The sequence below is a fragment of the Eubalaena glacialis genome, chromosome 17, assembly GCF_028564815.1.
Source record: "Eubalaena glacialis isolate mEubGla1 chromosome 17, mEubGla1.1.hap2.+ XY, whole genome shotgun sequence".
Taxonomy (NCBI): domain Eukaryota; kingdom Metazoa; phylum Chordata; class Mammalia; order Artiodactyla; family Balaenidae; genus Eubalaena; species Eubalaena glacialis.
In genome coordinates, this window is record NC_083732.1 from 85,063,098 (window position 1) to 85,075,176 (window position 12,079).

General features: G+C 52.4%; 1 protein-coding gene across 1 annotated transcript in view; it reads right to left on the bottom strand.

The window, feature by feature from the left end:
* The window catches only part of COL22A1 (collagen type XXII alpha 1 chain), a 247,984-nt gene that overhangs the window by 150,095 nt on the left and 85,810 nt on the right, over positions 1-12,079 (bottom strand). Inside the window, exons 12-15 of the mRNA XM_061171582.1 lie at positions 5,462-5,515; positions 4,580-4,633; positions 3,458-3,511; positions 1,496-1,540 (exon numbers count right to left, since the gene is read on the bottom strand). Of these exons, the coding sequence (XP_061027565.1) occupies positions 1,496-1,540; positions 3,458-3,511; positions 4,580-4,633; positions 5,462-5,515 (207 nt within the window). The remainder of the gene's footprint in view (positions 1-1,495; positions 1,541-3,457; positions 3,512-4,579; positions 4,634-5,461; positions 5,516-12,079) is intronic.

Genomic DNA, 12,079 nt, shown 5'->3' on the forward strand with positions numbered 1-12,079 from the left:
CTACCTGTAACCAAATACACGGAGCCACATGAAATCTCTCGAAAGAACCAAGAGACACAACTCATAATGACCACGGGGTAAGTAAGGTATTTCACTTTTTAAGCTACAGTGATTAAAATTTAATATCCAAACAAACAGAAACCATGCTTTGGAGCTGAGGTGGGGCGTTATGCTAGCCTCTGCCCCCTCTTTCCTTCTGAGGAGCCTTCTGGGAAGCCACGGGGCCACGTGTTTCCAGAGCCACACAACACATCCGTTTCCTTTGACTGGAGCCTCCCTTCTGGGGGAGCAGCCTAAGGAAACCATCCTAAATTTGAAAAATAAATAAATAAAGCTATCGGTGCAAAATTGGTCACCAAAGCAGTGTTTTTAATCATGAAAAACTGGAAACAACCCTAAGTGATCAATAATAGGGGAACGGGCACATAAATCACGGTCTAGTCACACAATGGAACGCTGTGCAGCCATTTAAGATAAATCATAAAAGTCTACGGCAGCATGGGGGGAGAGGCTCCACGCAGGAACAAGAGACAAGACGGGATGCAAAGCAGAACATGTCACGTGTGACTACACAGGAAGACACGGGACACACAAGAACAAGTCCTACAGGGAACGTGCCAAAGTGGCCACCGCAGTCGTAGCAGGATGGTGGAATTAGAGGCTGGTTTTTCACTATTTTCCAAATATACTGAAATAAAATTAAGTTCCTTAATAATTTAGACATTCCCTATAAAACTAGAGTAACATGTACTCTAGGAAGATGGAACAGGGTAGCTGCTGAAAACGGAACATGGCCAATTTCTAGCTCTTGATCTGAAGGAGCCCCATGAACAGATGGGCCTGGGATTTCTGAGAATTCGACGCCAGCTGCTGTCTGGAGAGGTCAGGGAGGATATGCGGTCCTTACCCCCACCCAGCAGAACCCCGAGCCTTCTACGGCCTTAGCACCCATAGAAGGATCTGGTCTGAGGATTACCTGTGACCCGGCAGCCTCGCTACGAAGGCACGGCCAGCCTCAGCCCGCCCTGACCACGTCACCTCGGTGGCAATGTGCGTTTACGAGTCTCAGCTGAGGTCAGGTCACACCACTTGATGCATGAGGCTAAACGTGGGTCCCCAAGGCCACGACTGTCACCACGCTCCCTCCCTCCGTGGGAGAGTCAGGTAATCGAGGTGTGGAGAACTTGTGCAACTTGCCGAGGGAGATGTGAGTCCATGGCAGCAACTGGAACTGAGTCCGGATCCAAAGGCTCTTTCAAAACCTCTCTGGCCAGGAAACCCGAAACCCTGTCTCTGCGAGGGGACTACAGCCCCCGCAGGTACTGAGCCCACAGCCTTCTGGGCCCAGAGCTTACTTTCAGAAGGCTGGGAAACTAATGCCTCCTCTGCACCGGCCTTCACCTGCCAGCGCGCACACGCATGCACGCACACACACGTGCACACACACATTGTCTATGGAAAGCTGCACTGATTGACTGAAGCAGATTGGAAATACCTTTTCTCCTCGGGCTCCCTTTTCACCTCGTTCTCCATGGAGACCCTGGAGAAGAGGGGAAGATGAGTAACAGGACAGCCCCGTCCAGCTTCTCTGGGCTGAGTCTGAGGCCCGTGGGCAGCCTGCCTGCCTGGGATGGTGGTGAAGGTCTGTCTCCCGTGCAGCCTCACTCCGCACAGCGGCCTGCACTCCCCCCTCAGGCCTGGGTGGCGAGCTGGGTCCCCCCCTGTGTGAGACGTGAGCTCCTGGGGCTGGTCCCCCCGCCTGGATCATCCAGGTCCTCCCTGTTAAGACTCGAACCCACCCTGGTCCCTGAGCTCATCTGGTCAAGCGCAGGAAGGTGGCCTTGGAATCAGTCCCCGCTGCCACCCAGAGCCTGTGATGCCGTCTGATCATGGAATGGCGGAGCAGCCCAACCCTGAACCTGAGACTCTGGTCCCCTTTAAGCCACATTCCTCCACCTCCCCCAGGGACAGGGCCGCTGCCCCTCCCTCCATCCACCCCACCGTCCTCAGGAGCAACACCTAGAACCTGCACTAAGGACTCCCTCCCCTCTGTGAGCAGACGTGATGGAAACGCCAGCCAAGGTGTTGGCTTCTCTGACCACAGGATTCAAATTACAGTCCCTGCCCCTCCCGCCTACCGTCCATCCTCTTCACCAGGCTTCACTTTCCTTGAGCACTCAGCCCCACAGGACACATCCTTGGCCTCCCCCAAGCAGAATGCCAGCCCCATGAGGGCAGTGCCTCCTTTCCTTCAATACCGTACCCCACGGTCTGGAAGAGCAGCTGCCACTTGATGTCCATAAACACTTGTTGAATAAGTGAGCCAATGAATGGCTACACAGATCCCTTGGTTTGCACAAGAATCTTGTAGAAGTTCTACCTGAAGCCTACTGCCCCACATTACAGTGCAGAGATCAGAACGTACGTGTGTCTGCTCCTCTGAGATGTGTAGGGTGTGCAGTGAGCTGCCGGGTCACCAGCACCCCAGCTGGTGGAAGCACGGCTTCTCCCGGGCAGGAATGCAGCTTGGTGCATGGCCCTGCTGGAGAGGCCTGAGTATGTCCTGTGTTACTAGGTGAATGCCCTGTGTCCCCTCTCTCTCCACTCCCTTCCTGGAGAAGGGACCCTTGGACGCTCTATGAAAAAGATGTTAAAGGGGGAAGAGACTACCCAGGCCTGCTTGTGGATTCCAGGAATAATACATACATCTTTGGTGCCTGGAGAAGAGGCACAGGGCCAGAGCACAGGATGCTCTCCCAGAAGGCAGAGGGTCTGCGGACCACTTAGGCCTTCGGAGGCAGCTGGATATACAGGCCATTCTAATTCCATCCAAATATTTTGGCCAGATACACAGAGATCAGAGGTTCTGAATGCCCCTGAAGCAATGCAGGCTGCCTTGTTTGAAAACGACCTTTAACACTGCTTCTTTCATTTGGAGATCATCTCAAATCTTTCTTAACAAGAACCAAGAACAAGGTTAGAGGCCCAAGAAGACACTTTGCTCCAATATACCATATCTACTTCTTCATCGCTTTATTCATGGGGCACTTGGTCACTAAACATCCCATGTGTCTGGCACTGTTCTAGGGGCTGGGAATTTATAATAAAGACTCCAGCCCCTTCTGGGGCGGCTGACTAGACAGGTTGGTAAAAATGGCTTCTTTAGGTCAAGTGTCAGAAATACTTGGGCTGCTGGGTAAAAATGCAGAGTCCTGGGCTCCACACAAACCTGTTGCTTTAGCTGGGAATGGGGCCCTGGGAACGTGCATTTAAACGTGATCTCCAAGAGATCCTTTAAGTACCATAACGTGTAAGCATTTCTGGTCTAAGAAGAGTCACCCATGCTTCACTGCCATGTCCTCCGTGTACAGACGTGGGATGGGGACCTGTCAAGAGTCTGGGTCCCAGTCCCTGGAAGAGGCGACAGAGCCCCTTCCGCACAGCTGCCTCTACTTACAGGAGCTCCGATGGGGCCGGGAGGTCCGGGAAGTCCAGGAGGTCCTTGGGGTCCCTGCAGAAGAGTGTTCACAAAAAAAAGGTTGGGAATGGCAAGAAGAGGCAGGAGCAGAGGCCACACTCAGTCAGCAACCATGTTCAGGGCTGAGAGGGCTGCTTCTCACCCACCACGTGCCACCGTGCTGCCCGCACAAGGTCTCCCCGAGAGACCCCTCCACCTCCGCTGCTCCCCGCCCCACGCAGAGCTCATGCCATCCCCTGCCTGGTGGAACCAGGATTCACACGCAACTCTGCTCGACTTCGAGGAACAGGAAACAGCGTGCTGCCTCTGAGCCATCGTAAGGCCAGTGCGGCCGTCTCGCTTCCACGTGCCCCGCGGCCCGCGGCCATGCCACGATCTGGCCAGGACGTGTGCACAGCTCCCGGTCACATGACTGATTCCCTCAGCGCATCACTCACACTTTGCCGTGGGGCCGGCACAGCCGAGACGAGTCCTGACAAAGCCCAACAGGAGTCTGCAGGGCCTGGAGGCCCCTCTGCTGCCTGGACCATGGGCTGCTATGGTTTCTAGGCTACTAAATGGGCAATATGTGTTAAAATCTATTAAAATTAAAATGTTCTTTTCCTCAGCCAAAGGTATCCCAATTTTTGTCATCTAGCCTACTGAAATAAAAATACAGTATACGTAAGAGAAACGTGTGCACGTGCACACACGTGTGTACATTTATTGATTTTAGTGAAAAACAGATGAAATTAGAAATAACCTTGAGGGCCACAAATAAGAGGAAAAGTTAGTAAATTACGACACATCCATATCATGGAATAATATGCACTGATTAAGAGAATAGGTGGTATCGATCTGTACTGGTGTGGAAAGATGTGTCTCTTGTTAAAAAAGATAAATGGCAGAGTACTGTATGATTCATTTTCTGTAAGACTTTAGGAAACATCATGGATGTGTGGACATACACACATGAGCCTGGGTGTGGTGCATGAGGAGCGTAGGTAGGGAACCCATTTGGGCATCACCTCTACACCTAAGGAGATGTTACCCAAAAAGTTCGTTTTGCATCAAGATCTGTGCACCAGGAACATGAGGGGAATAACTCGAAGCAACACTTACCCGCATGCCCACCTCCCCAGGCAGCCCCGGCTCTCCTGGCTCTCCTGGCTCCCCCTGCACACACAGAATAGCATGTGGTCACAACCCGGGGGACACAGGCCCAGGCACCCGGGGCATCTCTTCCTGGAACTAGAACTCGGCACGGAAACGATGTAACCACTGGTGAGCGGAGACCCAGCTCCCCCAGAGACTCTTTCTACAAGCAAAGGAGCTGATCTTCACTGCGGGTGTTCATCACCTCAACCCCCATCCACTCCTGCTGCTGGTCCAACAAAACTCAGCTGAGACAGAACAGTGGAGCAAGCATAGCGGCTCGCGTGCCCATCAGGCGCCGCCAAGAACCCGAGCCGACTTCCGTTTGGGTTCTTGCTGGAGAAGAGGACCCCTTTATCCTGGATCAGACTGACCCGCCTGAGCTGAGATCACTTTTTGCCTGAGGTCCTAGAGTGTGTTCCAACTCAGAGGCTGCGGGTGCAGAGGTGGAGTCGGCGTGCCCCCCAGAGGGAGGCCGGCTGGCCATTCAGGCTGCTGCTGGGGTCTCACCGACTCCTTGAGCTGTGAACTGGGGACTTGGGAACCGAGTCCCTCAGCTTGGACCTCGACTTGGTTCCAGGTCTAGGCACTGGACAAGACCTCCCATGCAGGACTGCTTGTCAACTAAGTGAGAAAACAGCTCTCAGGGACACACAGGTGATGCCTGGTGGCAACGGCTGCTGCTGGTGATGTTATAATTATCAGGCTGGCCTCCGGGGACCTGGGAAGATCCTGGTACAAACAAGCCCCAGCTCAGGCCTGGCCCTGGCAAAGGCCACCCCACTCGAGGACAGGGGCCTCTGATCAGGAGGTCCCCAGCCCGGTGCTGCCCCGTGGGAACAGACGTACCCGCATGCCTTTGCTGCCGTCTCTCCCAGGGGGACCCGGCAGGCCCAGGGATCCCTAGGACGAGAGAAAGAGAACAGCAATTAGGACAGGGTGAGGACAGCACTGGAGACAGGCTCTCAGGATGCTGGTGCAGCGGAGAAAGTGCCAGACACGACCTGTGGCCAAGATACCACTACTCAGAGGGCAATTCACAGACCTGCAGCCTGGGCGCCTCCTGGGAGAGGGTGAGAAATGCAGATTCTCAGGCTTCACTGGAGGCCTGTTGTATCAGGGTCCATGTATTAACAAGACCCCTCAGGGGGTACGTATGCACCTGACAGTGGGAGTGAGACGCCCTGCCCCGCCCTCCCCTAACTCGCCGTGTGGCTGACCCCCTCCAGGACCGGGGTCACACGTGTCAGCACAGCAGCAGGCCGGAACAGGGTTCTTGAGCTGGGCCCCATCAGCACTGGGCTGATGATTCTTTGTTCGGGGGTGGGGAGGCTGCCTTGGGTGTTGCAGGATGTCCTGCAGCATCCTGAGGTGCCAGTAGCACTCCCCAGGTGTGACAACCCAAAATGCCTCCAGATACTGCCAAACGTCCCCTGGGAGGTAAAAATCACACCAGTTGAGAACCACCGGGCTAGACCAGGTATTAAAAATGTTTCTTAAGCTGGGGCAAACTCCATTCTAATGAACTGTGCAGAAGCATGTGACAGGCACGCTCATGGAGCAGCTGTGGGGACCCGCTCGTCCCCCCCAACCATGCCTCCTGGAGATGGACTGGGGGCAACTCAACAACAGGGAAACCCAGGAGCCCTCCGCTCCTGTCCAGCTCCCACACCACCTGATTCAAATCAAAGGATTCCACCACGACCTTCATCCCAGCTGCCCCCTCCCCATCAATTTTCCGTGGGACACTGAGCAAGTCAGTGCCTCTTTCTGGGCTTTTCCATCTGTGAAATGACGATGCTGGACATTCAATGAATGACTGAACTGATGAATCTATAAGTATATTTAGAAAACACTAAGGGCTGGACCCTGTAGGATGTCTTCATACATTGTGTTATTTAGTACTCATAATAAGCCCTTGAGACAGGTCTTATTTTCTGAAAGACACAACACACATTATACATTTCTAGTTTTTATCTATAAATTAAAATGCAACCGTGTATGTATGTATGTACACACACACACACACACACACACACACACACTTTTAAAACTTCTACAAAGTGCCTTCCATGGTCTCAACGTTCTAAGTTGTGATATTGGAGAGAAAAACAGACAGACAGACATCTCTGGCCCAGCTCTGCACCTTTCTAGCTGCGTGACCCCAAAGGCAGCCACTCTGAAAGGTTGTGTGGTGCTCGCCCCTTGTCCAAGTGTGGAGGGTGACACCAGCAGGGTCGCTGGGAGGATGAGGTGGGGCTGGGGCAGTAAAGCACACCCCTGCTGGGGGGACACCTCTACCCCCGGCACGCTGTCATCATGGCCACACGAGGTGCCCTCTCCTGCCGTCACCCAGCAATTTAATGGTGCCCACAGGGTGACTGTGCTCCCACGGAACACTGATCTGCTGGGAAGTGGTTTCTGGTTCTTAAGCTTGGGGCCAGGAGCGTCTAGTCCTGGACACTAAGGAGATCAGTTAACCTGAGTGGAACCTTCCAGAGGGGACGTCGCAGGCAAGGCAGCCTGGGGGGCGGGACTTCAGGGTGTTGGCAGGCTGAGTGCAACCTTGGTGCTCCTGCAACCGTCCCTTAGAGAAGGGTGGGCCAGTTTGGACAAATTACTTGATCTCAGAGTCTCGGTCTCACTTTCTGTAAAAACGGAAACAACTACAGACACCGTGGAGCTTGCGTAAGTATGAAGTGTCTCCGCGGGGGTTCGTATAACATTTCCAAAGCTGGTCTGGACGATACCTGTTTGATTTGTAGTTAACGTGTGACGGGGTGGGGGGAAGACTGCCGGGTTCTTGGGTCAAATAAGCTTGTGAACTGCAGTTAAATAAAGTTAAACAGGCTCCTTCACGGCAGGTTGTCTTGAAGCCTTAAACTTGCTCTGTGGGTGGCGGTTCTGCACAGTGTCCTTGCCCGCCTGACCTGCCCCTGGGGCGCGTGCGGGGACCCTGCACCTCCTCGGGGGCAAAACCGAGTCCTTCACCCACGTGCGTCCAGGGGACCAGGCTGCCATCAGCAGGGGTTCAAAAGCGTTAAAAGGGAGTTAGTTATTGAGTAAGAAGAAGAAAGAGGGAGACAGTCTCTGATTGGCAAGCCTTGTACTCAGGTGGGATTTCCGAAGCGGAGAGACTTTCTCGTTGGTCTTAGGGAACGTCTGACTCTCCCTGGCTGGACACAAAGGCAGGCGAACAGTCTGGGTATTTTCACAGAGGAAGGATTGTTCGATATCGAGGGCCCAGGGTTCTCTGCAGTGGCCGTTTCCTCAGAACAGGTGGGAGTTGATGAGGTGCTTTCTGGGGTCCAACTGTCCCCACTGTCCCTGTAAGGGCGGGGCAGCTGTGGCCGGAGATTTCTCAGCCTCTGTTTCCACACCCACACAGCAGGCATGAATGCCCTGCCTGCCTGTGCCTCTATCTGACTATTGTGAAACTCAACCGAGGTTGAAAGAGGCAACCAGTACAGATGCAAGTGATTTCTGCAATACAGAGTGACAACCAGACACCAACTAGCATCGCTATCGTTAGCGCTAATGGCAGAACCAGCAGTAATATTAACGGGATACTAAAGATAACGTTAAGGAAATATTACAGACGTGCTGCTGGCGGCCAGTCTTCGCTGCACGTTCACGACCTGCCAGGTTCTGAGCTCTTTACCCTCATCGGTGCACTCGACCCGTCCTCACAACAATTCCACAGGGAGATGCAACTGCTACCTACGTTTCAGAGTTTACGACATGGAAACACAGGGATTCAGTACTCTGCAAAGTTCCAGCGTGTGTAGTGGGAGATCAGACTTGGGGGCCCCGAGTCTGCCTCGTCGTCTGCACAGCACTTGGCACTTGCACGCACGGCCCTGCTTGGATGCTCGGCAACCCTGTGGGCTAAGCGTTCCATGCTGTCTTCACATGCAGCCCGTGAGCACAGAGGGACCCTGACTTTCTGGCGGCTACCCAGCAGCTCCATGGCCTGGTGAGCAGCTTGGGGCGGCTGAGGCCTGGGCGCCCAGCCTTGCTCTCCCTCCCCAGGGATCAAGGTCAGCCCCACTCAGCCTCAGCCAGCCGTCCTTCCCTGGGAAAGCATCAGAGCGTCCCCAAAGGCCTCGCAGGAGGCAGGAGCTCTGCCTCAAGCCAGGATGCCGGGGGTCAGGGACAGAGTGGGCTCAGCTCCCCAGACACCCTGTCTCCAAGGCCACGTTTTATCTCCTGCCCCATCCTGCTCTGATCTTAGCAAAAGGCTGTGTGTTTCCAGATGGCAGGGACCAGCCTACTTAACTCTGCTTCCTTACAACACTAGGGATAAATTCACAACTTCCCAAAAGGAAACGCTTCCCATAGTGCCCTCCTCTAGGATCAGCCCTCCTGGGGTGACGCGGTGCGGAGCTTGCCCCAGGGGTGGGTTACCCAGTCCTTGAAAGGCCAGCCCGTCTTCTGGCTGCTGCAGGTGGGGGGTCCCGCAGCTGCAGGCAGGGAAGGGGGGTCTAGGTGGGCTCCTGCCTCAGGAATACAGCGGGGAAAGCAGCAGGGCACGGAGTTTCCAGGACCATCTAATAAAGGAAGCCAGGGAGAAGACCAGAGACAATGCCAGAGGGAACTCCAGAGAGTTCTGGAACCTCCCGTGCCCACAGCTGTCACATGTCCAGCTCTGTTGGCACTTTCCAGTAGATGCCCAACAAGTATCTGTGTGAGTCTGTCTCATCACAAGACGGGAGCTCCATGAGATGGGAATCAGGGCTCCGTCACCTCCGTGTGAGCCGCGCCCACGTGGCCCCAGGCCCCACAAGTGTTCCCTGTGCTCTAACTCCTTCCCCAGAGCCCTGTGGGAATGAGCCCTGGGGGTATGAAACCCCCAGGGACAAAGGGAACAGCAAGCTCTTATAGGAAAACAACAGTCTCAAGAGCCAGTAAGTTGCAGCTTCAAATCCTGCTCCGTCGCTCAGTACTAATGGCCTGGGTCAAGTTAGCGAAACACTGTGAGTCTCAGTTTACATCTGTAAACTGTAGGCGTCATAAACTTCCTGCAGGATTTGTGCTTCCCAAGGACGGGGACAGCTTGGCAAGTTGGCTTTAGAGCACTGGTAGTCAAACAAACTGAGCCTCTTTAGAGATGAATATTTTCTTTGTCTGAGAAGGTAACATCTTTTTTCTTTTTTTAATCTTATTTGAATCATGGTTAGGATAACCAAGCTGGCACTGCAAACAGACACATTCTGAGAAATTTCCACTTTCAAGTCATGATGCGGTCCAGGCATTCCATTAGATGGGTTCCTGCCCTTGAAAACTGTGTCCCCAAGGAAAAGTCAACATGACCCGCATATTTCATGTTTCAGTGTCACCTCATCTTAACATCACAGAACACCACCATGCCCCCGTGACACACTTTCCAGAGTCCTCTACCTGGACTCAGCTGCCTGCAGATGTTCTGAAGAGAGAGAGTTACAGCCCTAAGCCGTCCGCTGACATCCCAGCAGGAAAGTCATGCTGCCACTCTGAACCTCAGTTTCATCTTTCCTAAGATAGAGGTTCATGCTGCTTCCAGATGAGAAAATGAGTGTGGATATAACTGGTAGACTATAAAATATTATTAAAATGCCCATTGTTTATATTCTGTTGAGAACTAAGAACACTTTCGCAAGTCCATAAGGTGGGTCAAAGAAAGGAGTGGGGAACAGACTGGAGGTTGCCCTGGAACTGGAAAGGTCGGGCACAGGGAGATCTTTAAAGGGAATATGTGTAGCTCAGGATCCACAGTAAAGTACAAAAAAACAGGAAAGTGGAGGGAGGGAGGGAGGAAGGTAGGTAGGTAGGAAGGAAAAAAAGGAAGGAAGGGAGGAAAGAAAGGAGAGAGGGAGGGAGGCAAGAGAGAAAGAGAAAGAGAAAGATGAGAGAGAGGGGGAGGAGAGGAGAGGAGAGGAGAGGAGAGGAGAGGACCAGACTGGAGAGGAGGGTCTGGATTCGCGTGAAGCCTCTGCTGCCCGTTAGCTGAGCAGAACAAGTGACTTCCCCTCCTGGGTCTCAGCTTCATCGTCCATAAACAGGGTGATGCAAGGAGTAATAGTACCTCTGGCCCAAGGTGGTTTGTAAGATGCTTTGAGACAATGCTTTGGAAAATGCTTTGTACACAGGGAAATTTGAAAGAAGCATCAAGTTCTGTTAGTTGGAGTAAACTATCTGGAACCTCTGTTCTTCACCTGTAAAAAGGAAATCACTCAGCTTAAGAAGATGACCATATACATATATACAATGGAACACTACTTAGCCATAAAAAATAACAAAATAATGCCATTTGCAGCAATGTGGATGCAACTAGAGATTATCATACTAAATGAAGTAAGAAAGAGAAAGACAAATACCGTATGATATCACTTATATGTGGAATCTAAAATATGACACCAATGAGCCTATCTACGAAACAGAAACAGACTCACAGACCTAGAGAACAGACTGGTAGTTACCAAAGGGGGGGGGGTGGTGGGGGAGGGATGGAGTGGGAGTTTGAGGTTAGCAGACGCAAACTATTACATATAGAATGGACAAACAACAAGGTCCTACTGCACAGCACAGGGAACTATGTTCAATATCCTGGGATAAACCATAATGGAAAAGAACATAAAAAAGAATGTATATATGTGTATAACTAAGTCCCTTTGCTGTACAGTAGAAATTAACACAACGTTGTAAATCAACTACACTTCAATAAAAAAATTTTTTTAAATAAACAAAATACATTTTGTTTCATCTTTATGATATATCACAGTCATTATGGAATTGAATTAATAAAATCTGGATGAAAAACTTAAAAAAAAGAAAATGACCATAGATAATGCATGTGAAACCCATTACAGACGAAAACCAGGGCTCGGGGAAGAGAGGCTTTCCCCCAGTTCACACTGGCAGCTGTGACTCAAAATCGGGGCCCTGATTCCAAGCCAAGGCTCTGACCTCTCTTCTGGCCACCCCCTCATGCACACACACATTGCCTCAGTAATCTCACTGGGAGCCCCCGGTGGGTACCACGTGGCAGGAAATTATCCACCCATATGCCCACATGTCAGAACCAGAGCTCTACGAATTACCTGGTTACTTCACTGGGCAAAACAGACAAGAGAGAACAGATTATTTCCCCTGTTCTTTCGATTAATTAAATATCAGAGCTTTCCCCCGAAATACTGACGAAGACATTGCTTCGCTGAGAGAGGTGCCATGTTAGTACCCCTCTCCTTCCACTGGTAGAGCCGGAGCAGGCCCTAGGGTGGGGCTGAGGAGTCCTCTGGGCAGTGGTCCTCTGGGTGTGGTTCCCGGGCCAGAAGCGTCAGCATCACCTGCGCCTTGTCAGAAGGGCAGATTCTCTGGCCTCACCACAGCCCCACTGAGTCAGACCGACCGGGAGCGGGGCCTGGCACAGTGGTTTAACAAGCCCTCAAGGGGGTTTGGGCGCCTGGTCAAGTTTGAGAACCACTTCTC